General features: G+C 51.1%; 1 protein-coding gene across 1 annotated transcript in view; it reads right to left on the bottom strand.

Annotated features, from left to right (window-relative positions):
• EVC (EvC ciliary complex subunit 1) overlaps window positions 1-21,691 on the bottom strand; it is a 62,776-nt gene that overhangs the window by 38,442 nt on the left and 2,643 nt on the right. Inside the window, exons 2-6 of the mRNA XM_040624924.1 lie at window positions 18,031-18,156; window positions 11,567-11,650; window positions 9,297-9,529; window positions 7,887-7,971; window positions 2,462-2,560 (exon numbers count right to left, since the gene is read on the bottom strand). Of these exons, the coding sequence (XP_040480858.1) occupies window positions 2,462-2,560; window positions 7,887-7,971; window positions 9,297-9,529; window positions 11,567-11,650; window positions 18,031-18,156 (627 nt within the window). The remainder of the gene's footprint in view (window positions 1-2,461; window positions 2,561-7,886; window positions 7,972-9,296; window positions 9,530-11,566; window positions 11,651-18,030; window positions 18,157-21,691) is intronic.

Genomic DNA, 21,691 nt, shown 5'->3' with positions numbered 1-21,691 from the left:
GTGGCTCCCTTAGCTTGTCTGGCCTCTTCCTCTTTGACATGGAGCATTCATGGGGAGGCCATGGCTGTGGTGTGGCCTTGGCCCAGGGTGCGCTGGGCAGCGAAGGGCCTGCCGCAGAGGTGGCCGGCTTGATCCGCACCAAGGTAGGCAATCTGGCGAACCCTGGGATTCAGAGTGTGGAAGCTCGGCTCACTGTGCAGGTAGGCCACGTCCGCCAAGCTGGCGTCTCCGTAGTGAAGCCGACCTTTCTGTGCGCGTATTCCCGACCCTTTGTTATCAGTTCAGAATTGGGGAAGGATGGGGGGACCCTCTGTACGGAGTCCTTCCAGCCCCGACGTGGAGGGTGGGAGGGGCCCTGTCTTCTGCAGAGTTGTGCTGGGAGCGCTGGCATCCACCCCGGGCACGTCCAGCTTCACTAGGAAAACGACACCAATAAAAAGTGCTTCTGTGCGTCCAAGCCGAGGCCGCGCATGGTTTCAGACCCTCGCGGCTTTGCTCGGACAGAGCAAGGCTTCTCTTCCAGCTGAGGAGCCCGGTACTCGGGCAGTTGGGGTGTTTCCTCCGCAGTCTCCTCGGGGTAGGAAGGGGCGTGCTGTGCTGGTCCCTCAGCCCCACCGACCCCAGACACCCACTTCTCCAACTGCATGAATCCCAAGAGCAGCGCCGGTTCGGGGCACTGCTTGTCCCCTTCTAGAAGTCGGGCGGCCATCATGAGCATTGAATAAAAGTACTCACTGGAAGCACTTGGCCAGACTAACTGTCCGTGAGCAGCAGGCACCACTGTGATGAACGTGGTCTGTAGGTGCTGGCCGTGGAGTCAGATCAGGGGTCTGCAGACGGCAAAGCTCTTACTCTTGCCCTAGAACCCCACTTCATATTACGCGTGGAGTGACCAGTATCACCGTGATCATCATTATTTATTCACTGGGGAGTCACTGAAACTCAATGAGCCTCAGTTTCCTCAGCTGTAAACTAAAATAATAATGGCCACTCACAGGGCTGCCTTAAAGATGGAATACAATCATGTGTGAAACGCACCCTGGGCGTTGTGTGATGGGAACGGTCCTGGCAGCCGTGGTCCTTAGGACGGTGATGGTGACGGTGATGATGCACCGCCCCCTCCCTGGGGTGCAGAGATTCACACTTCCCCATGGGCTCCAGAGGAGTGGGGGAGAAACACTCCCTCCCAATCCCCCCCTTCTCATGGAGCAGTGATGATGAGGACGATGAGGAAGAGGGTTGCTGTGGCTGCCAGGGGGACGTGGGCAGCTGTCATGATTCAGGGTCTAACTACTACTTCGCTAGGTGCTTCATACACGCTTCTCTTAGCCCTTCCGTGATGCCGCAGGCCGGGAATCACTATCCCGAGGCACCGGGGGAACCTGGGATTCTGAGAGCTTGTGAAAGAAGGAACCAGGATATCAACCTCCACCAGTCAGACTCCAAGACCTGGCTCGTTTCACTGCACATAAAGCAACGTAAACTCCATATAAAAGACTGAGAGGAACAGAATGCACTGTAGTATAATCAGTTAAAACCAATAAACCAATTAGGTATTTAAAAATATCCAGTCTAGGGGCGCCTGGTTGGCGCAGTTGGTTGGACTCTTGATTTTGGCTCAGGTCCTGGTCTCAGAGTCCTGGGATTGAGCCCCGTGTTGGGCTTTCTGCTCAGCAGGGAGTTGGCTTCTCCTTCTGCCTCTTCCCCCCTGCCCCCGCTTGGGGGCTTTCTCTCTCTCTCTCTGTGTCAAATCATGAAAAAGATTTTACTTATTGATTTGACAGAGAGAGAGAGAGACAGTCAGCGAGAGAGGGAACACAAGCAGGGGGAGTGGGAGAGAAGCAGGCTCCCAGCAGAGCAGGGAGCCCGATGCAGGGCTCGATCCCAGGACCCTGGGATCACGCCCCGAGCGAAGGCAAACACTTAACGGCTGAGCCACCAGGTGCCCCTCAATAAATAAAATCTTAAAAAAACTCGAAAAAACCTAGAGGTGCCTGGTATGACTCTTGATTTCGGTTCAGATCATGATCTCAGGGTCCTGGGATTAAGCCCCGCATCAGGCTCTGCACTCAGTGTGGAGTCTGCTTGGGATTCTCTCTCTCCCTCTCCCACTGCCCCTCCCCCTGCTCTCTCTCTCTCTCAAATAAATAAATCTTAAAAAATAAATAAAAATACCCGACCTTGTGCAGAAGATAACAGTAACAGTAGTCCTGAGTAGCAGGTATGACCAAACTTCTTCTCTTTTTCCTGCTTTCAATATTTTTCCAAATTTTAATAATACCTGTGGTCATTTTTATATTTGTACACATATTTTTACATAATTGCATTGTGTTCAAAAGCGTATATTGTAATAAATTATTTTTACATGTGAAAGCAAAAGTAGTTTCTTATAATATTATGTTTTATATATTGTAATAAACTTTTTAAGTAACCTTGAAATATAGGTTGAACACTTACGTACATTTTCTTGTTTCGAAAGAATCCTCTGGTATAATTCATCATCAGACTTCTTTTTAGGAAGAAGATCAAGGAGGCACATTTTAAAAATCTGAATAAACATCTATTGCCAGGAAGGGAAACATAACCAAGGGAAAGGCTTAGAAATAGTATCTCCCTCTCCGTCCCTCCCTCTCTCCCTTTCTTCTCTATCTCTTCATGCACACATACTTTTTGCTAGAGGAAATATCTTGGGTTATAAATCATGACAATAGCCTATAATGGACTGTATTTTCATGAAGCTTCTAAGGAAAACTGGTTCACCTCTGGTTTTCATTCATTTATTCAAGAAATCTTCCTTAGGTGCCTGCTCTGTGCCTGTCCTTCCGCATTTCCCCATAGGAGTCAAGAAAACGTAAAAGGCAAAGGGGTGTTGCTTCTTTGTGGGAAGAATGAGAGGGACAGTGGTTTGGGACTGGGATGTATAAAGTCACCCACAGCGTCCTCTACACCAGAGAGGGTCCTCCCACAAGTGGGGACACCCAGGAATGTCCAAGGGTGCTGTCTCCACACCTACCATTCACCTACTGTAGGACATCTGGGTGTTTCCAGTTTGGGGCTATTGCGAGTAAAACCGGTAAGAACATCCACGTATGGGTTTCTGTGTGAACATAAGATCCTCTGGGGTGCGTGCGGTTGCGGGGTTTTGTGAGACACTGCCTGTTTGTCAGGGTGGCACTCTGCATTGCCACCAGCAATGCACGTGGGACCCGGTTTCTTCCCATCCCCACCAGCATTAGCCATTCTGATAGCTGTGTAGTCATATCTCATTTTTAAAAATATATCTCACTGTCTTAATTTGTACTTCCATCATGGCTAATGCTGTCGAGCATCTTTTATCTGATTTTGTGTGTGTGTGTGTGTGTGTGTCTGTTTACCTGCCACTGTATATCCTTTTTGGCGAAATGTCTGTTCATGGCTTTTGCCCTTTTCTAATGGAGTTGTTTACTTCTGTGGAGGTTTGAGCATTCTTTCTATGTTCTGGGGCGAGTTCTCTGTTGATACGTGATTTGCGAATACTTCTCTTTCCCCATCCTCTTTAATGGGGTCTTTTGCAGAGCACAAGTTTATAATTCTGATGAGGTTCAATTTATTAGTTTTCCCTCGTGTGGGTCACGCTCCCTGTGTTAAGTCTAAGAAAGAACTCTGCCCAGTTCTAGATCCTGAAGATTTTCTCCTCCGTTTTTCCTAGAAGATGGATAGTCTTGCATTTTACACGTAAGCCCGTGATGCATTTTGAGTTCATTTTTGCACGAGGCGGAGGATTGGCTTGAGGTTCGTCTGTGTCTGCTTCCGGACGTCTGATTGCTGCAGTACCATTTCCTGAAAAGCGTATCACTCCTTCACGGAACTGCTTTTGCTCCGTTGCCAAAGGTCAGACGTATTTGTGTGGTGAGGCACTTTAGTACAGGGCTTAGTAAATGTCTTCCTGTAAAGGGCCACATAGTAAACGTTCCTGGGTTTGCAGGCCCTACTGGCACTTTTGCAACCATCAGATTTTGCTGTTACAGCATCGAGGCAGCTATGGGCCATAGGGTCAAGAACAGGCATGGCTGGATTGGCCCAAGGGCCACAGTTTGTAACCCTTGCTTTAAGGTTAGTTGAACACTGTTGTATGCCAAGCTAATATATTTATTATCTCATTTGGTTTTTACAGACTGCAGGACATTGGTACAATCTTCCCCATTTTACAGACAAGGAACTCTTTGGCTGAGAAATCTGTATAACTGGCTTCATGTCACAAGGGACAGCCATGAGGGACGGAACCTAGAACTTTCCACCAACCTTCCTTATGCTTGCCAGTGTTAACCAGCTCTAGGAACACAATGTCATCTTGGTTTTCCACCCACTGAAGTTGAGGTCATGTAAGGTAACATCCTTTTTTCGAGATGTTGGTCTCAAACCCACTTTCATTTTGACCCCAGACTGAATCAGTGATGTGCACAGGTCTTGTCTCATTCCTTTCAATTTAAAAAACTTTGAATTTGGAAAAACTACAGAGTCAGAGGAAGGTCCAAAACAGTACAGAGTCCCGCGTGTTCTGTCGCCTGGGTGACATGTGACGTCACTGTGGTACAAACTGACATTGACATTGGTCTGATGCAGTTTACTACAGACTTCACTCCATTTCCACGCACTGTCACATGTATTTGTGTGTGTGTGTGTCTGTGTGTCTATGCAACTTTACCCCAAGTACAGATTCATGCAGTCACCGCTGCAATCAAGTCAGAATGTTCCAGCACCAGGAGAATCCCCTAGGCCGGATGATCCCTCAGTTGGCAACCCCCCAACACACACATCCCCTAATCTGTGCTGTTCTCGCCTCTGCCATTCTGCTTTTAACGGTGCCAAATGCAGCTTCTGTCCACCTCCTGACAAGCCAAGTGCCAGTTTCTCCGCCAAGGGCCACAGGGAGCTCTGAGCTCCTGGCCTGCATGACATCTGCTCTGAGTCACTTTTTTTTTTTTTTTTTCATTTGTTAGTGATGCAGAGCGGACGCAGTGTTAGGGCAGGTTCAGCTGCACAACACAGTGACTCCCAGCTTCGGTCCGAGTCACTCCTGAACTGACCTGCACGGATGGATCTCTACCAGAGAAGCGGAACTTGAGGTCTCCGCAACTGCTGGCGTGTTTCCCCAGGTCCCACACGCAACGAAGATACGCCCCGCAGGGACGTAAAGGCCACGCGTGAGCGGTCTCCCAGGGCAGGGTCGGCATCCGCAGGCACATTTCTGTGGAGCGCCCACTGCGTGCAGGCACACAGACCTTGCGCTCAGACCTCATCTGGGTTCTGTGTCTGCCGTGCACCAGCTGTGTGATTTGGGGCAACTGACGCGACCTCTCGGAGTCTCAGGTTCCTCGTGAGTGAAAAACAACAGTAAGGCTTCCTTGAAGCTCAGGCATTTAGAGGGCTTAGCCTAGCAGAGTTTGCGTGCTTCACAAGTGGGGTTGTGATGATGCTGGTCACACAGCCCCGCGGAGCCCAGAGCTCTGCCTACAGAGACCCTTCAAAGCAGGACGGCTTCACTTCCTAGTGATTTGATGGGTTAAGAGCTGAAAAATATTATCTTTATACCTTTCCTAAAGTGGCCCAGAGAGGGGAAGTGACTTCCCCGAGGTCACACAGCTCGTCCGTGTGGGAGGGTGGACCAGAGCCCAAGTCTCTGACTCCTAGCCTAGGGCTCCTTCCCCAGCTTCCCGCTGATGTGTCTTCCCCCAGGGAAGCCTGGCCATCTCCCCCACACTCACTCAGTCCCCCCCTTACACACACTCACCACACCATACGGTTTGCCATGTGCATTTGTGTGGGTCACTGCCATCCCCCCGCCCCGAGAGTGGGCTCCACACAGGTGGGGGCTGTCCCTGGCACCGTGCCGGGCAGGGAGGAGAGGCTGCCCACGGATAAGACGCGCAGATGAGTGACGGCGGATGCTTTCTCCGTGACAGCAGGCTGCTTCCCCGCGGGCCTCTGCTGGCTGCTCTGGGGGCGAGGCGGCCAGCGCCGTGTCACTCGCCAGCTGGATGGGGCTCTGAGCACAGACACAGTCGACCCTCCAGGGAGCACAGAGCCTTTGGATCGCCAGGGCCACCTGCCTGCTAGCGGGACAGGATGTGGCTGAACGAGAGCAGGCTGCTGCTGCACGTGGGCCACGGCGTCAAGGCCACGGGCTCCCCCAGGGACCGTGGGGCCGCCTGAACAGGCTCTATTTTTGGAGTCCTGGTATGATTTCTGGTTTCCAGTACGGGCCCCTGTTTACGAGGCCCACGCTGCTCTCACGGAGCCCCAGTTTCTTTCTACTGCACGTGCAACCTGGTGTTTATATTACTCCAGGGTACAACAAAGCACCCCGTGGGCATGTCTGTCTGTGTCTCTGTCACTCTCTCCGTCCACCCCTCTCCCTTTCTCTTTCCAACAGGCCTCCCCGCTGCAAGACTCATCCCTCATTCAATAATTCAGGAGAAATAACTCCTCTTTTGAAGCTCTGTGGCCTCGAGGCCTGGCCAGCCCTGCCCAGGGGTTCCGCAGCTGCGGTGGGACGCTTCTGTCTGGCTTCCTTGCCGTGTCGGCCCAGCATTGATGCCCTTGGAGCCTGTGTGTGTCCGGCAGAGACGAGCCTCATTCTGCGGTTCTTGGTGGCTCCGACTGCTCCTCCGTCCATCAGAGAAAGCACGCCATCGAAAAGGCACCAGACTTCCCATCTCAGCTCCAACTTAGGGCTTTACGACCCTGGACGAGTCCTCCTCTCTGCACCACCGTTTCCTCATCCCTAATTTGGGGTAATAACACACCCACCCCTCCAGGTTGTGGTGAGGTTCAGGCTAACCGCCGGTGTGACACGTCCCGGGCCCAGTACACAGTGAACAGTCACCAAAGTCAGGCTCGTAAACACTGTCGTCACTATTATCATTTCTTTAGAAATGCTGGTGAGGATGAGGAGAGAGGGGAGCCCTCTCGCACTGCTGGCGGGAATGCAGGCTGGGGCGGACACTCGGGAAGACAGTGTGGAGGGTCCTCAAGACGTTAAAACCAGAGCTACCCTATGACCCAGCAACCGCACTACTGGGTGTCTACCCCACAGATACAGATGTAGTGATCCGAAGGGGCACCTGCACCCCACTGTTCACAGCAGCAATGTCCATGATAGCCAAACTATGGAGAGAGCCCAAATGTCCATCAACGGATGAATGGATAAAGAAGATGTGGTCCATGTATACAATGGAGTATTACTCAGCCATCACAAAGGATGATTACCCACCATTTACACTGACATGGATGGAACTGGAGGGGATTATGCCAAGAAGTGAAATAAGTCAGAGAAAGACAATTATATGGTCTCACTTGTATGTGGAACTTAAGAAACAAAACAGAAGAGCATAGGGGAAGGGAAGGGAAAATAAGATGAAAACAGAGATGGAGACAAACCATAAGAGACTTAACTCTAGGAAACAAAGTGAGGGTTACTGGAGGGGAGGTGGGTGCAGGGATGGGGTAACTGGGTGATGGACATTAAGGAGGGCACGTGATGTCATGAGCACTGGATGTTATATGCAACTGATGAATCACTGAACTCTACCTCTGAAACTAATAATCCACTATATGTTAATTAAATTGAATTTAAATTAAAAATTAAAATGCTGTTCTCCTTCCAATACCTTTTACGTGTCTGCACCAGGAGGTGGCCCCGTGGGAGGAGGCTCTCACCTGTCTGCCTCACCCCATAGCTCTCAGTAAAGGAGAGCCCGTGTCCCATCAGCAGGCACAAATGCTTCTGTCCCTTCCTGTCGTGGTGGCTGCACTGTCACCAGCAGCCACCCCTGGAGGGCACGCACGTGGCTGCAGAGCCGCGTTCAGGACCCGGGAAAGGGAGAGCAGCCCACCCCGCCACCTACCACGTGCTTCTCCCGCCTCAGCGCCGTGTCCAGACGCAGCAGATCTTTTAAGTGAAGGTCATACATACACAAGTCAAGGTCCACGCTGGAAAGTGGAAAGAGAAACAGAAAGCCGCTGGGTATCTGAGATGGGGAGTGGGGTTTCAGGGAGTTAGCGCGTCCCTGCTCATACCAGCCTCAGTGCATCCTGACTCCAGATTTTAAATTCTGCAGCGCGCAGAGATGCCAAACAGCCGCCCCAGGTTTATACGAAGGAACCAAGGGAACCATTTCAGGCTCACTTGTGACCAGAAGGGAGCAGCTGCCCGAGACATGGAGGACAGGAGGCAGCAAGAGTCGGAGGTGGGAGAAAAGAGGGATCACACCCTTCCCGGCATCGGAATGTCTGTCATGTGTCACCTCTCCTCTGCCCCAGCAGGCAGACGTTCTCATGCCCATTTCACAGAGGAGGAAATGGACTTAGGAAGTCAAGTAGTGGTTACACGGTCACAGGGGGGGTAAGTGGCAGGGCGAATAGGACCATCTGTCCAGCCCAGGCAAATGCACTTTGAATGGCCACGTCCCCACCCAAACTGTGACAAGTCCACTAAGTCCCAAAGCTCATCAACAGCCCTTCCCAGTGTGCGGGCCGTGCCACCGTCCAGGTCAGCACTGAGCTCAGCGTCTGGTCCCTCTCCTTCCATAGTCCTGAGCCGAGGTCGGGCCCGGTTCATCTCACTGAGGCAGGGCCACTTGGACTCACCGAACTTCACAGAGCAGAGAGGTCTGAGGACTGACCCACAGAAATGCTGACTCAGTGTCTTGGGCCTCTCCCGTGCGCTGAGTGGTTTGGTGATTCGGAGCAGGGCTTTGGAGATAAGGTCAAACCCAGCTCCATCCCTCACCTGCTGTGTGACCTTGAGCAAACTACTTAGCCTCTCTTTTATTCTTTGTAACATGAGGACAGTAATACCACCCACTGCATAGGGTCGTTAAGAGGAATTAATCCACTAATTGATTATTTTTTATTCAACTGTCACTGAACCTGTCCCAGGCTCCCACTGTGCAGTGGGGACACAGCAGTGAGGAAGACAGATCTGGTCGTACTCATGAGATAATTAATCCTTGCAAAGTGCTCAGCACTCTGCCTGGTACACAGAAGGCCCCTCATCCATGCTAGGTGCTGTTATGCAGAGCCCAGGGCACGTCAGTGATTCAGTGAGGCCCCCTAACAGGTCTCTCCCCAGGGCTCAGGCCTGACTCCATAACCCCCACGTTGGTCAACACCACACGGTGGCTGGGGAGCTCCAGCTTGGACACTGCGTGGCTGTGTGTCTGCAGCTGACTTGCTTAACCTCTCTGGGCCTCCATTCCCAACACTGACAGTGACATGGTCCATTGATCAGCTTCCCCAGGCCTCCTCCTCCTTACCTCTCACAGATCAGCGCCTCGGGGAAGCTGTTGGCCTGGACGAAGGTGCGGCTCAAGAACCTGTCGTAGCTGGTGGCCGAGTGGATGCTGGATGAGGAGCTGCAGTCCTCCTTCTCGGCCTGGCTCAGGCTCCCCAGGCTGCTGGAGGGGGAAGCCTCCACCGGCTGGTTTGGCAAGACAGCCTGCTTTAAGTTTTCATGCAGAGAAGGGTTGGAGGAACCGTCGGCCAGTGGCTGGGGTGGAGGGACAGAAAGCACACTCAGCCCGTGTGAGCAGCTTCAGTAAGTCCACCAGTGGTACAAGCCGGCGGTCCCAGGAAGGCCAGGTGGGGGCCGGCTGGGAGGGAAGGAGTGAACAGGTAGGGCTTCTGCCCACGCCCCGGGGACCCATGTCATGGCTCTTGTCCCCAGGAGGCCAGCCCCTCTGCAACAGGCTCCTACCCTTTAGCTGTTAGCCTGGGTCTGTTCCCCGGTGGCTCCCCTGCACCCCACACCCGGCTGCCAACTCTGACCTCTTCCACAGCAGTCTGCCTGCCCCCCATCTCTCCTGCCACTGGCTCAGACCCCTGGGTGTGCTCTGTCTGCTAAACTGCTGACCACCTAGCTCTTCCCCATCTACGCTGACCTGGGCATTACCCTCCTGTCCCCAGGCCTTCGAGGTGGCTCCCCACTGCCCTTGGATAGGCCCAAAGCTCCTTATCAAGGAACTCAAGCCCCAGGCACTGCCATGACCTCATGAGGGGACAGCTGAGTGCCTGGCACGGCTGGAGGGCTTGACAGATGTCCGTGGCCACCTCTGTGCAGCCTGTCCTGCTGCTCCAAGATGTGCCTGCCCAAGTAGTCCTGAGCTGGCTGCCAGCTCCAAACGTCCCTTGTCATTTCATACTTCTGGGCCTTTGCAGACTCTGGTCCCCCTGCCTGAAACAGCCCTCACTCACCGTCTGCTGGGCAGAAGCATCCCTACCTCCAGACACAGACCCAGAGTCCTCCTTCCCAGCCCACGTGGCGTTCCGCAGGCCTCTGGTCATTTCTGTCTTGCCTGGGCTCACACACCATCCTACCATCTCTGCCCAGACCGTGAGGGCCTCCAGGGTGAGGACGATGATGTCCTGACCACTGGATAATCCCAGCGCCCACCAGGAGCCTGCCTGGCAAGGGCTGTGGACGATGAATCATGCATGTCTCTGCTCTGGCAGTTTTGCCCTTTCAACCACCCACCAGATAGCTAAGTGCAGGGAGCAGTTCCCAATGTGTGTTCCTGGGAACAGTTCCAGTATTGCCCCCCATAAGTAAGGGTTCCACAGGAAAATTAATTTGGGAAAGTCTGTGTTAAGTGAGGTGAAATCATTTCTTTGGTGCCGAACTTTGCAGAGCCTGGCTCCGGCTGTCTTCAAAAGCAAATAATCATTGAAAAAACCCGAACAAATACTGAGTGCTCAGATGTCACACGCTATGCTAAGCCCTATGTCTATTATACCATTTGACCCTCAAGCAACTGGGGGAGGTAGGGGGGCCCATCGCCCCCATTTCCAGATGAAGAAACAGAGGCCGAGTCAGGAAATGGCCCACAGAAAATGGTCGAGATGGGAGTTAGGAAGGCATCCGTGTGACTCCAGAGCCCGTCCTCTTTACGATCAGGAATGCGGCCTGCACTTCCCTCAAGTACTGGACTAGGGATTCTTTCTTTCATAGACAGTCTCACAGGCCAATGGTCCCTGGAAACACTGTGGGATCTGCTGCTGTCTGCAAAACTCCTGACCACAGGTGTGAATTCCTGGCTTCAGGTGTAAGACCTGCAGCCAGGTGGCCTCGGGCAGGTCATTAGCCTCTCTGGGCCCAAGTTTCCTTATGCATGAAGAGGCAATAACTGTATGATTTACTCTATATGGAATGCCTAACACATGAGGAATGCTTCACACTGTGCCAGCCCCACAGGACGTGTTCAGTAAGTCAATCTGTGAACGAGGAACAATGCTAGCGCCTATGTCAGTGCCAGCGTTTGTATTAGAACAGCAGGACGCTGCCCACCTGTGCTGTCACCCACTGTTCCTGGGGATACCTTGCTATACCTGTCCCTGACAACGCTGTCCTAAAGTGGATTCATCCTAAAGTTTTGCACCATCACAGAGCCTCGACATTATCCCTATTAAAATGACTTGCCATAAAACCCTCAGACAGGACCAAAACTCACACATTTCATCTGCCTACTCCTACCCCAATCTCTAGTACATTACTGAGTAATTGTTCTCAGATGGAGATGGGGACTCTCACCCGGAACTTCTGATTGATGGGATAGATGACTTTTGCCTTCAGTGCAAATGCTGTGATGTTGCTGTTGAAAGCCGGCTCACATTCCTGGGAAAGAAGAACAAATGGCATGGGGTGCTTTCTATACAATGAAGAATAAACCGGTAAGAGTTACAGACAATGCCACAACCCATTTGTAACGGTGGCCTCAGGAAGGGACCATAACAGGCACATTTAGATCCAAGTAGGTGTTCACTTGCTAGAAAGATGGGTGAAAGGCTGGAGGGAGGAATGGATGGATGGATAGGAAAATGGATGGGCAGGTGGATGGATGGATGGATGGATGGATGGATGGATGGATGGATAGGTAGATGGAGAGGTAGATGGATAGACGGACAGATGGACAAATGGGTGGATGGATGGGTGGACACATGGGTGGATGAGAAAATGGATGGGCAGGTGGGTGGGTAGATGGATGGATGGATGAATGGGTAGATAAGGAGATGGAGAGATGGATGGATGGACAGATGGACAAACGGATGGATGGAAGGAGGCATGGATGGGAGGATGAAGGAAGGTAGATGTATGAATGGATGGGTGAATGGACAGACAGACGTCATATAGCACAATCCTCATTTAATTCTAAGTCTTCAGCTTCGGAAGAAATAAGTATTTAAATAACATGACAATAATTAACAAGTTTTCCTAAAAATTGTGACCCACCTTTTAGAGGAAGAAGGAAACACAGAATTGTTTTAGCATTACCAAGGGAGTAAACACTTCCATAGGGCAATATTCACACAGAACTCCGGATCAGACCCTTAAATGAAAAGCAGTTGGGCAAGTCCTTTCACTTCTCTGAGCCTCAATCTTCCCAGACAGAAAACAGGTCCCATATGCCCCCCAAGACCGCATAGATAAAGCACCCATCAAAGTAGCTGGAACAGAACGGAAGTGAAGCAACGCGCAGCTCTGAGGAATGGTGGGAAGGAGCCCCTCTGAGGGGAGCCTTCTCTGACCACAGCACGACAGACCTCTTCATGGCTGTTCCACATCCCCACATCCTTTCTGGGTCTCTCTCCTGCTGGGGCTAGGTGGGTGCTGAATAAATGTTTTGGAAACAACCTGCAGGGACGATGGCGAACAGGCAGACCAGTCAGAAGCCTCGCTCTCCAGACCACGGGAGATCTCCCCTGACCGGCTCTGAGCAGGCTGACGGGCGAATACTGCACCCGCATCTCCCTCAGTACTTCTCTTTTTTTTTTTTTTATTAATAATGATTTTTTATTATATTATGTTAGTCACCATACAGTACATCCCCGGTTTTCGATGTAAGGCTCGATGATTCATTAGTTGTGTATAACACCCAGTGCACCATGCAGTACGTGCCCTCCTTACTACCCATCACCGGTCTATCCCATTCCCCCACCCCCCTCCCCTCTGTAGCCCTCAGTTTGTTTCTCATAGTCCATAGTCTCTCATGTTTCATTCCCCCTTCCTCAGTACTTCTCAACCACACCTTCCTGAAGAAAGAGCTCTATAGCAAACGACCAGTTTCCAGTTGCCAACTTGGGATGAGATGCCCTACCATGGGGCACACAGAAGGATTTATGGCTTTGTCATGATGTGGGCATTGACCCCGCACCTGACCATGTCGGCAGTGCGGCCCAGGGATGTCTCCAGAGCGGGTTTCACCACCACACCCTTCTGAGCGGGGTGGGGATGGAAGCCACGTGGCGAGGGCTGGGCTTTGTCATTTCCATCTGTACTTTATGACTCACAAAGACAGACTTAGATGACAAGAATGGGTCAGACCACCGACACGTGCCACCTCCTTCTACTTCCGAGGGCTCTGCCACAGAGGCTACTGTCTCCGTATCTGCGGGGGGGGGGGGGGGGGGGGCGATGTGACACAGAGCAGTTAATCTGTGAGCCCAAGGTCACACAGCTAATAAATGCCGGAACTGGGATTTGAGCTTGGATTCCCCGGCTCCAGAGTCCCTCCTCTTTAGCTGTCATCTGTCTGTCTTCCTCAACATCATGCAAATAAGAATGGGGGTGAGAGCCAGGAAGTTAAACGGGAAGTGGGTGTTCAGTGGAGAAGATCTCTGGACTGGCCTCACCATGCTCTGGGAACACAGGTCTGATCCTGAGATACTCTGTAGCTCCTACACCCCAACCTGCCGTGTAAAATCAACCACAAATCCCACCAGCGTGAACTCCTAAATGTCACTCGGACCCATTGCGCTGGCCTGAGCCACCACCATAGGGCTGCAAACAGACTCCAAGCCAGGTGCTGTCCGTGCACAGAGCGCCTACTGTGTGCTGGGTTCTTTATGCACTCCTGCTCATTTAATTATCACACAACAGCCAGCTTGGGGAGGTCCGTACTATTTCCATCATTCCTGTTTCACAGAGCGAGGCTCGGAGGTTAACCCCTTCCAATGCATTCTCTACATGGCAATCGGATGATCTCTTAAACCTGAAATCCCCACCACTGCCAGCTTCAACCCCTTTCTGGCTTCCCTGTGATCCGAGGGAGCAGAGGATGGCCTGTCCCAGCCCCCAGCATCCAGTCCCAATGTCTGCTTGAAGCCGTGTGGGTACAAAAGCAAAAGACAGCAGTAAGATCGAAAAGGCTGATTTCAGAACAGGTTATATAATGTGTGGAGCCCAACACAAAATGGAGAGGGGGAGGTGCGTCTGATTAAAATATGATTAAGAATCTCAGGACTGCAGAGTCCAGAAGCCAGAGGCTGGGCCCGACTCAGCTCGGGTCCTGTGCGGCTGCACAGGCCGGATGCCCGGGAAGCCGGCCCTGGCTGGTTTCCAGCAGACACACCTGCTCAGGCGAAGCTAGGAAAGCAGAGGGCACCGTGCTTTTCTAAACGTCTTACAAACAGAGGTGAAGAGAAAGCACAGCATGGAAGTGGTGGAAAATGAGAGGAAGACACAGTCCCCACCCTCCAGGGGAGACAGAAAGCAAAAATTGCACTTAATGTGGAAAACATAATTAGAAGCACAGGATGGAGATGCTGGGGTCCACCTGGGACATCTGGAAGCAGAACCCGGGATGCACATCGAGGCGTAAGCTCAGCTGACGGGTTACTGCCGCTGTCTGGGGAGCCTGTGAATGTCCATGCGTTTCCGGCCCATCCACCTGCAGACTGCAAGCCCCTCGAGGACCGAGGACTGGCACCATGACGGTCAAGGTGTTTGTCAGGATGAAGGACCCGGAAGTGCTTGGCACACAGAATCCAGGAGTGAACAGACTTCTGCTGTTTTCAGGTTTTTTTTTTTTTTTTAACAGCTTTCCTTATTAAGTTTAGAAGCCTACCAAATTCTGATAATCTTCTCAACCGTAGCAATACAATTATACAGAAAATTGGTTGTAGTGCGAGCCTACCATGTAAAACTTCTTCAGCTGAAGCAATGCAATTATTCAGAAAATTGGTGAAAGCGTAATTGCAGGAAAAGAAAAGGCCTTTCGCTCATCAACGTAGAGGCGTTCTTTCAGTGAGTGCACGGAGGCGTCCATGAAGGAGCCTTCCCCGCTCCCTCCTCCAGAGCAAAAGGATGCGATGAAGAGAACCAAGGCTGTGCCGTGGCACACTGGAGAGCCTTCTGGAATTTTCTGTTTGGTTTTGACTTGATGCGAGCTATTTAACAAAATAAAGTTTGGGCAAGGAGGGGCGCGAACCACAAATGCCTTGGTTTTCCATGCATTCTGGGATGTCGAATTTAGAGCTCAGCTCACCCTGTCAAAATCAGGCCTGGCTAACACTCCCTGACAAGCTCGGTCTGCAGAAGGCAGGGCTTTCTGGCAAGCCAGTCACTGGAACAGGCAGATCTTTAACTTGGCTCTTGGCAATGATTAGCTTGATCCTGGGCATTGTCTGGCGTCGCTAAATGGTTAACAGGTAAAACATTACCAGGTAAAAACATGAGCGAGGTATCCGGGGAGGCAGAAGGACTTGGCTCCCCTGGAAACACCAATGAACACTTGTCCTTTAGTCAGAATGTTCACAGAGTCAACCGGTGGGTGAGCCTCAGGCCAGCATCATTACTGTCATCGTGAAGCCGAGAAACCGGAGGCTCAGACAGGTCGTCTCTTGCCCAGCATCACACAGCAAACAGGTGACAGGGCTGGGTTCCTGGGATCCAGGCGCCAGGCCCCCCGAGCCAGTGTGTTTTCACCACCTCCAAGGCCGCCTGCTGTGTGAGCAGGGCTGTATTCATGCAATTCAAGTGTGTGAAGGGTGCAATTTACTAATTTTCAGTATACTCACAGATATGTGCAACTATTCCCACAATCCGTTTTAGAACACTTTTACCATCTAAGAAAGAAACCCCATACCCGTTAGTGGTCACCTCTGTCTCTCCTCTCTCACCCCCCCGCCCCCACGTACCTACCAGCCCACTTTCTGTCTCCATCAGTGCACCTGCTGTGGACATTCCGTATGAATGGAGTCCTGTAATATGTGGTCTTTTGGGACGGGCTTCCTTCAGTTAGCGTGATATTTCAGGGTCCCTTCATGTTGTAGTGAGTTTCAGGACTTCTTTCCTTTTTATGGCCCAAGAGTATTGCATCATATGGCTAGAACACATTCTGTTGAGCCATTCACCAGCTGATGGACACTTGGGTTTCCACATTTTGGCCAAAGAGGACTGTTATGACCACAGTACATGTTTTTGTGTAGCCGAATGCTTTAATTGCTGTGAGCAGGGTTTTGATAACACAGGGTGATAGGGACAGAGGGAGACAGATGAGGGAAAGAGAGACATCACACACCCACCTGCCGCACAGACACACACGCGGAGGAGACACGAGAGAGAGAGAGAGAGAGAGAGAGAGGGACCTATAGAGAGCCTCCCCGATACACACACATGCAGACGCACAGGGAGACATAGGCACTTGGGGACAGAGAGGCAGGGAGCACGGGCTGGACACACAGCACCTATGTGCCAGGAGCTCGCTCCAGCTCTGGCTCTGGGTTCCTGTGCCAGCCCGGCGAGGGCGGCTCATCTTTCCACCAGACTGTGTAAGGGAAACCAGCCTCCAGAACCCTCGCGAAGGGAGTATAAGTAAGATCTACCTCGTGGGGCTGCTGAGAGAGGTTCATGGGGGTAATTCACACCAGTGCTCATATCACTCAAAAGTGACACGTGGGAAAACGCCTGGCACTCGGTTAGGGCTAAAACAACAACAAAAACAGGAAAAAACCTTTCCCCTTTCTCAGGAACCCTCCAGCTCTCTCCCTCTGTCTACCGACCTATCCACCTACCTAAATATCTATATTTACCTTTGGGCAATTGAGGCTAAATGACCAGGATCCATGGGACTTTCTGGGGAGGAGCAAGTGTCTAGAAATAGCACACCTTTGGAAGAAACGCCCCCTCTCTCCATGGAGCTCACGCACACAGTGATGCCCTACACGCAGGCTCAGGACGGACAGGGCGAAGCCCAGCAAGGAAGGACCAAGAAGAATCCACCTTTAACATGTCCGTCAAGAGGCCCAGAGCCCACACAACTGGGTATTTAGTCAACATTCACTCAAAAGAAATAACACAAAATGAAAACAAATAAACTTACACGCAGACCTTCACAGAAGCCCTATTCAGAAGAGCCAAGTGCAGGAAACACCCCACCCTGTGCTATATCCCCGCGGTGGACCGAGCGATTAAAAGGGATGGATTATCGATACGTGCAACAACACGGTGAGTCTCTAAAGCGGGACGTTGCGGCAATGCCGATATAAGCAAGCGCAGGACCCCACTGATGTGAAATCCTAGAACAGCAAAACCACCTGGTGATGGGAATCCCAGCACCAAGCACAGGACCCCACTGATGTGAAACCCTAGAACAGCAAAACCACCTGGTGATGGGAATCCCAGCACCCAGCACAGGACCCCACTGATGTGAAACCCTAGAACAGCAAAACCACCTGGTGATGGGAATCCCAGCACCAAGCACAGGACCCCACTGATGTGAAATCCTAGAACAGCAAAACCACCTGGTGATGGGAATCCCAGCACCAAGCACAGGACCCCACTGATGTGAAATCCTAGAACAGCAAAACCACGTGGTGATGGGAATCCCAGCACCAAGCACAGGACCCCACTGATGTGAAATCCTAGAACAGCAAAACCACCCTGGTGCTGGGAATCCCAGCACTGCCTACTTCTGGGAGGGGCAGGGCGGGGTGGGGGGCAGAGATGTGGGAGGGTAAACCGGAAAGGGGCACTGGAGAAGTTTCTGGGGTGACGGAAGCTTCCAGATCGGGGTACTGGTTACAAAGAAGTATATGCTTATCCAACCGTAAACTTCAAATTTGTGCATTTTGCCACATGTGAATCATACGGCAGAAAAGAAGACAACTGGGACAGGAAATGTGTCAGGGGCTCATCTGGGTGGCATCCGCCCTTCCAGGTGGGACATGCGACACCCAACACGCGACTCGGGAGATAAACCCAAACACTCAGCTTACGTCCGCAGCCTCCTCCTTCGACGTCTGGGCTTCTCTCCTCCTTCTCCTCCTGGACGGGGAGCCGGTTTCCGAGGGGTCCTGTACGTTACACTCTAAATTCTTGAGCAGACTCTGAGCGTCGTCTTTCTAAAAATCCAAAGGTGGGGGTGGGGAGAACACATCGAAGCCGGTCAGTCCAGTGCTCCTGGGACTCGAGCCATCAACCCCCCACCCCCTCGCCCCCAGCGTGTGCTCATCTCTGTGTCTCTGCCTGGCTTTCTGCGTGTAGTGTCACACCTCCCACCCCGCCCGGGATCAGCCACACAGCCTTCGAGATTGTTCAGGCATCAGCTCCCTGAGGAGCCCCACCCCCATTCCCCACCTCAGGACCTGGAGGCCACACTTGGGTCAAAGGTCACTCCATTGTTCTTCTGGGTTAGGGGCCCCTGGTAGCCTGTGAGCTCCCTGGGGTAAGAGTTGAACACGGGAAATGGACATACATAGTAATTTTCCTGTTATTTCCCATAATGCCATCAGATGATTTTAAGAAAATATTTTAGGTACCCTCGCATTATAGAGCGGTTTGTAAAATGAACCACGGTTGATCCTTGGTATTGGTAGCTTCTGTATGTGTAAATTCGCTTACTTGCCGAAATTTATTTGTAACCCCCCAAATCAACACTTGTGGTGCTTTTGTGGTCATTCCTGGGCACGGGCGGAGTGGTGAAAATTCGAGCTGCCTGCCGTGCCGTGTCTAACGCAGAGCCAGCAAGGTGACGCCCTGCCTTCCTGGGTCAGCTCTCCTACCGCAGACCAGTGTCCCTTTCATGTTCTGTTAATGCCGTTCTTCTCCCACCTGTCTGTGCTCTCTGCTGCTGATGTGGTTGGTTAAAATGACTCCTGAGTGTTGGCTAGGTACTGGGCGGTGTTCCCAAGGGCGAGAAGGCTGGTGCGCCTCGTGGAGAAAACGTGTTGGATAAGTGATGTTGTGTGTTCACATATATATAACACATATATAATACATATGCATCAATGACATGTATTAAATAGGGTGTCTTTATACATGAACACCCATCAAACAAGGCTACGCATTGGCTGGTTAACGGAGATGTTGTGGCCAGTCTTGCAGAAACCTAGCCCTGTGTGTCCCCTGGGAGCAATGTTTCCGTATTTGCTAATTCTCTGTTGCCCGTGATTCCGTAGATCGTAATGATCAACTCTTTCTGAATCCCATTACGCCAGAGATCCTGATCAAGCCCTTCCTCTGGCTGCTCACAGATATAATCTTTATACTGAAGACACACGGCCGCTTTGTCATGGAGTTACTTAGCAACTGTTACGAAGCAACACTAAGCATTAAGGCTTATTCTAGTCACTTCGAATGGAGTAAATTAGCACAAAATAAACAAGCCCCTGCCTTCGTGGAGTTTATGTTCCAGCGACAAAAGAGAGATATAAATAAATATGTAAGAATAAATACGTAGTAAGTCAGTGGTGGTAAGTGACAGAGAGAAAAAAGATGTAGGACAGGAGAATGGAGGGGGAGAGTCTCTTGGGCAGGGTGACATTTGAGAAGAAACATGAAGGAAGTGAGAGAGCAAGCCATTCAGATATGTCAGGGACAAGCTTTCCAGAGAGGGTACAGCAAGTGCAAAGGCCCTGTGGCAGAAGCATGCACAGCATGCCCAGGGAAGCCCTTGTGGCTGCACCAGTCTGGGGTACAGGGGAGAGGAGCAGATGATGAAGCCAAGGATTTAGGGATGGTTTGTTTAGCGGCTCTGGCTGACCACTACAAGGGTTCTGCAGGGAAGGACCCAATCAGATCATCCTATGGTAGAGACTCCAGGAGATAAACCTCATCTACCCCACGGAGGAGCATCATTATTTTCCTCCCCAGTTAAAAATAACCAGGAAGCCAAGGGTCGCCAGTCACTTGAGGACAGACTCTAATATGAAAGAGAAACCCCCAAACAAACAGGAAAAAGCAAGCTGGAAACAGTGTATAGGGAAAAGAAACCTTAAAACAAATAAACAACTATAATATCCTCAGAGAGCCAAGAGAAGAGGTTACACTCACAAAATAAGAACAGGGCAACATAAACATAGGACACCCTGAGGACAGAACAGCACGCTCGAAAATGAAAAATGTGAAAATCTCAACACAAGTGTTGTGAGAAAAGCCTTCCAAAAAGGGCATAAAAAGACAAAGAGATGGAAAACAGAAAAGAAGGAAGGCCAATTCAACCAAAACATGAGACAGGTTCCCAAAAGAAGCAACAGAATATATAAAAGGAAAAGAATCCTCCAGGAACTCAAGAGAGTGAGTTTGCACATTGACAGGGCCTCCTGAATGCACAGCCCAAGGAGGGCCATCGACCGCCACCAACCCTCATCCCCGTGTGCTTCCTATGCTGGGAACAAAGAAGAGATGCTTCCAGATTCCACAGGGGAACAAAACAAAGTTATCAGGGATCAGAACAAAATCCTATTTCTCCACCTCAACCACGTCAGTTGGAAGACAATGGGAAAAATGCCTTCAAAATTCAGGGGGAAAATTATTTCCAACCTGGAATTCTATGACCTAACGACTCTCACCAAGTTAAGAATAAAGACGGAAGGGCATAGATACTTTCAGACACAGAAGTTCTCAAAAACAGTCTCCTCCATCTCTTTCTCAGGAAGATCCAGGAGGCTGTGCTCCACCCAAATGAGGAAAGGATTCCAGAAAGACAGTGGAGGGGATCCCCAAAAGAGGATGCAACGCCGGGGAGGTGACAAAGTTGCAGTGTGATTGGCCCTGAGAGGTCCCACTGGTGACAGCAAAAGTCTACAGCAGCTGCTTCTCGAAGCTGGCGAACAAACACATCGCTGGAGGGGCTCCTTAACCACAGCTTGCTGGCCCCACCTGCAAAGATTCTCATCAGTGCGTCTGGGGTGGGGCCCAGGACTTAGCATTTCTAACAGGCTCCCAGGGGCTGTTGTTGGTGCTGCTGGTCTGGTCCAACTGAGAGTAGCAGTGGTCCAGAGAGCAACCAACTCAGACTGGAGCAGGTGAGAGGTTTTCTGGAGAGGTGTTTTGCAAGAAGATAAAATTGATCAAATACTTAATGCGTTCAAACGTCTCGAAAAAAATGTATAGAAATGGAGGGGAGGCCGGCGTTAAATGAGTAAGTACACAGAATATAAGCTAATGGAGAGAAAAAAAAACCCGGGTAACGGTTAATTTTAGAGAAAACAAAATGCAGTGACAAAAAGGAAAATAATCATAATCGTAGCTGATCCTTGAATTACAGTGAAAAGTGCTTACAGAATCATAAGAAAGGAAACACCGAATACTGGTTTAACCAAACATGCACGATGGCCACGCAGGGCGGGGCGGGGGTGCGGGGTGCGGGAAGGCGGTGGTGGCTGGGGTGGGTGTGCCTATGAAGGAGGACAAAAGAGAGCTGAACCACTCCCAAGTCCACAGTGCTATGCCAAAAGCCAAAAATGCAGGGAAAAGCCAAGTAAGCAGGTTATTTACAAAAGGAAAGTAAATGACCAAAAAGCCAGCAGAAAGAGCTGGACAAGGTGGCTTCTGGGACGTGGCGAGTGGGGCACTGCTGCCAGTAAATGAATACTTGATGTGCATGTGTAACGTCGATGCAAATAAAACATTTTAAAGATGAAATAAAAAGAAAAG

Source organism: Ursus maritimus, unplaced genomic scaffold (genome assembly GCF_017311325.1).
Source record: "Ursus maritimus isolate PB19 unplaced genomic scaffold, ASM1731132v1 scaffold_8, whole genome shotgun sequence".
Taxonomy (NCBI): domain Eukaryota; kingdom Metazoa; phylum Chordata; class Mammalia; order Carnivora; family Ursidae; genus Ursus; species Ursus maritimus.
This window is presented reverse-complemented; position numbering and strand designations above follow the sequence as displayed.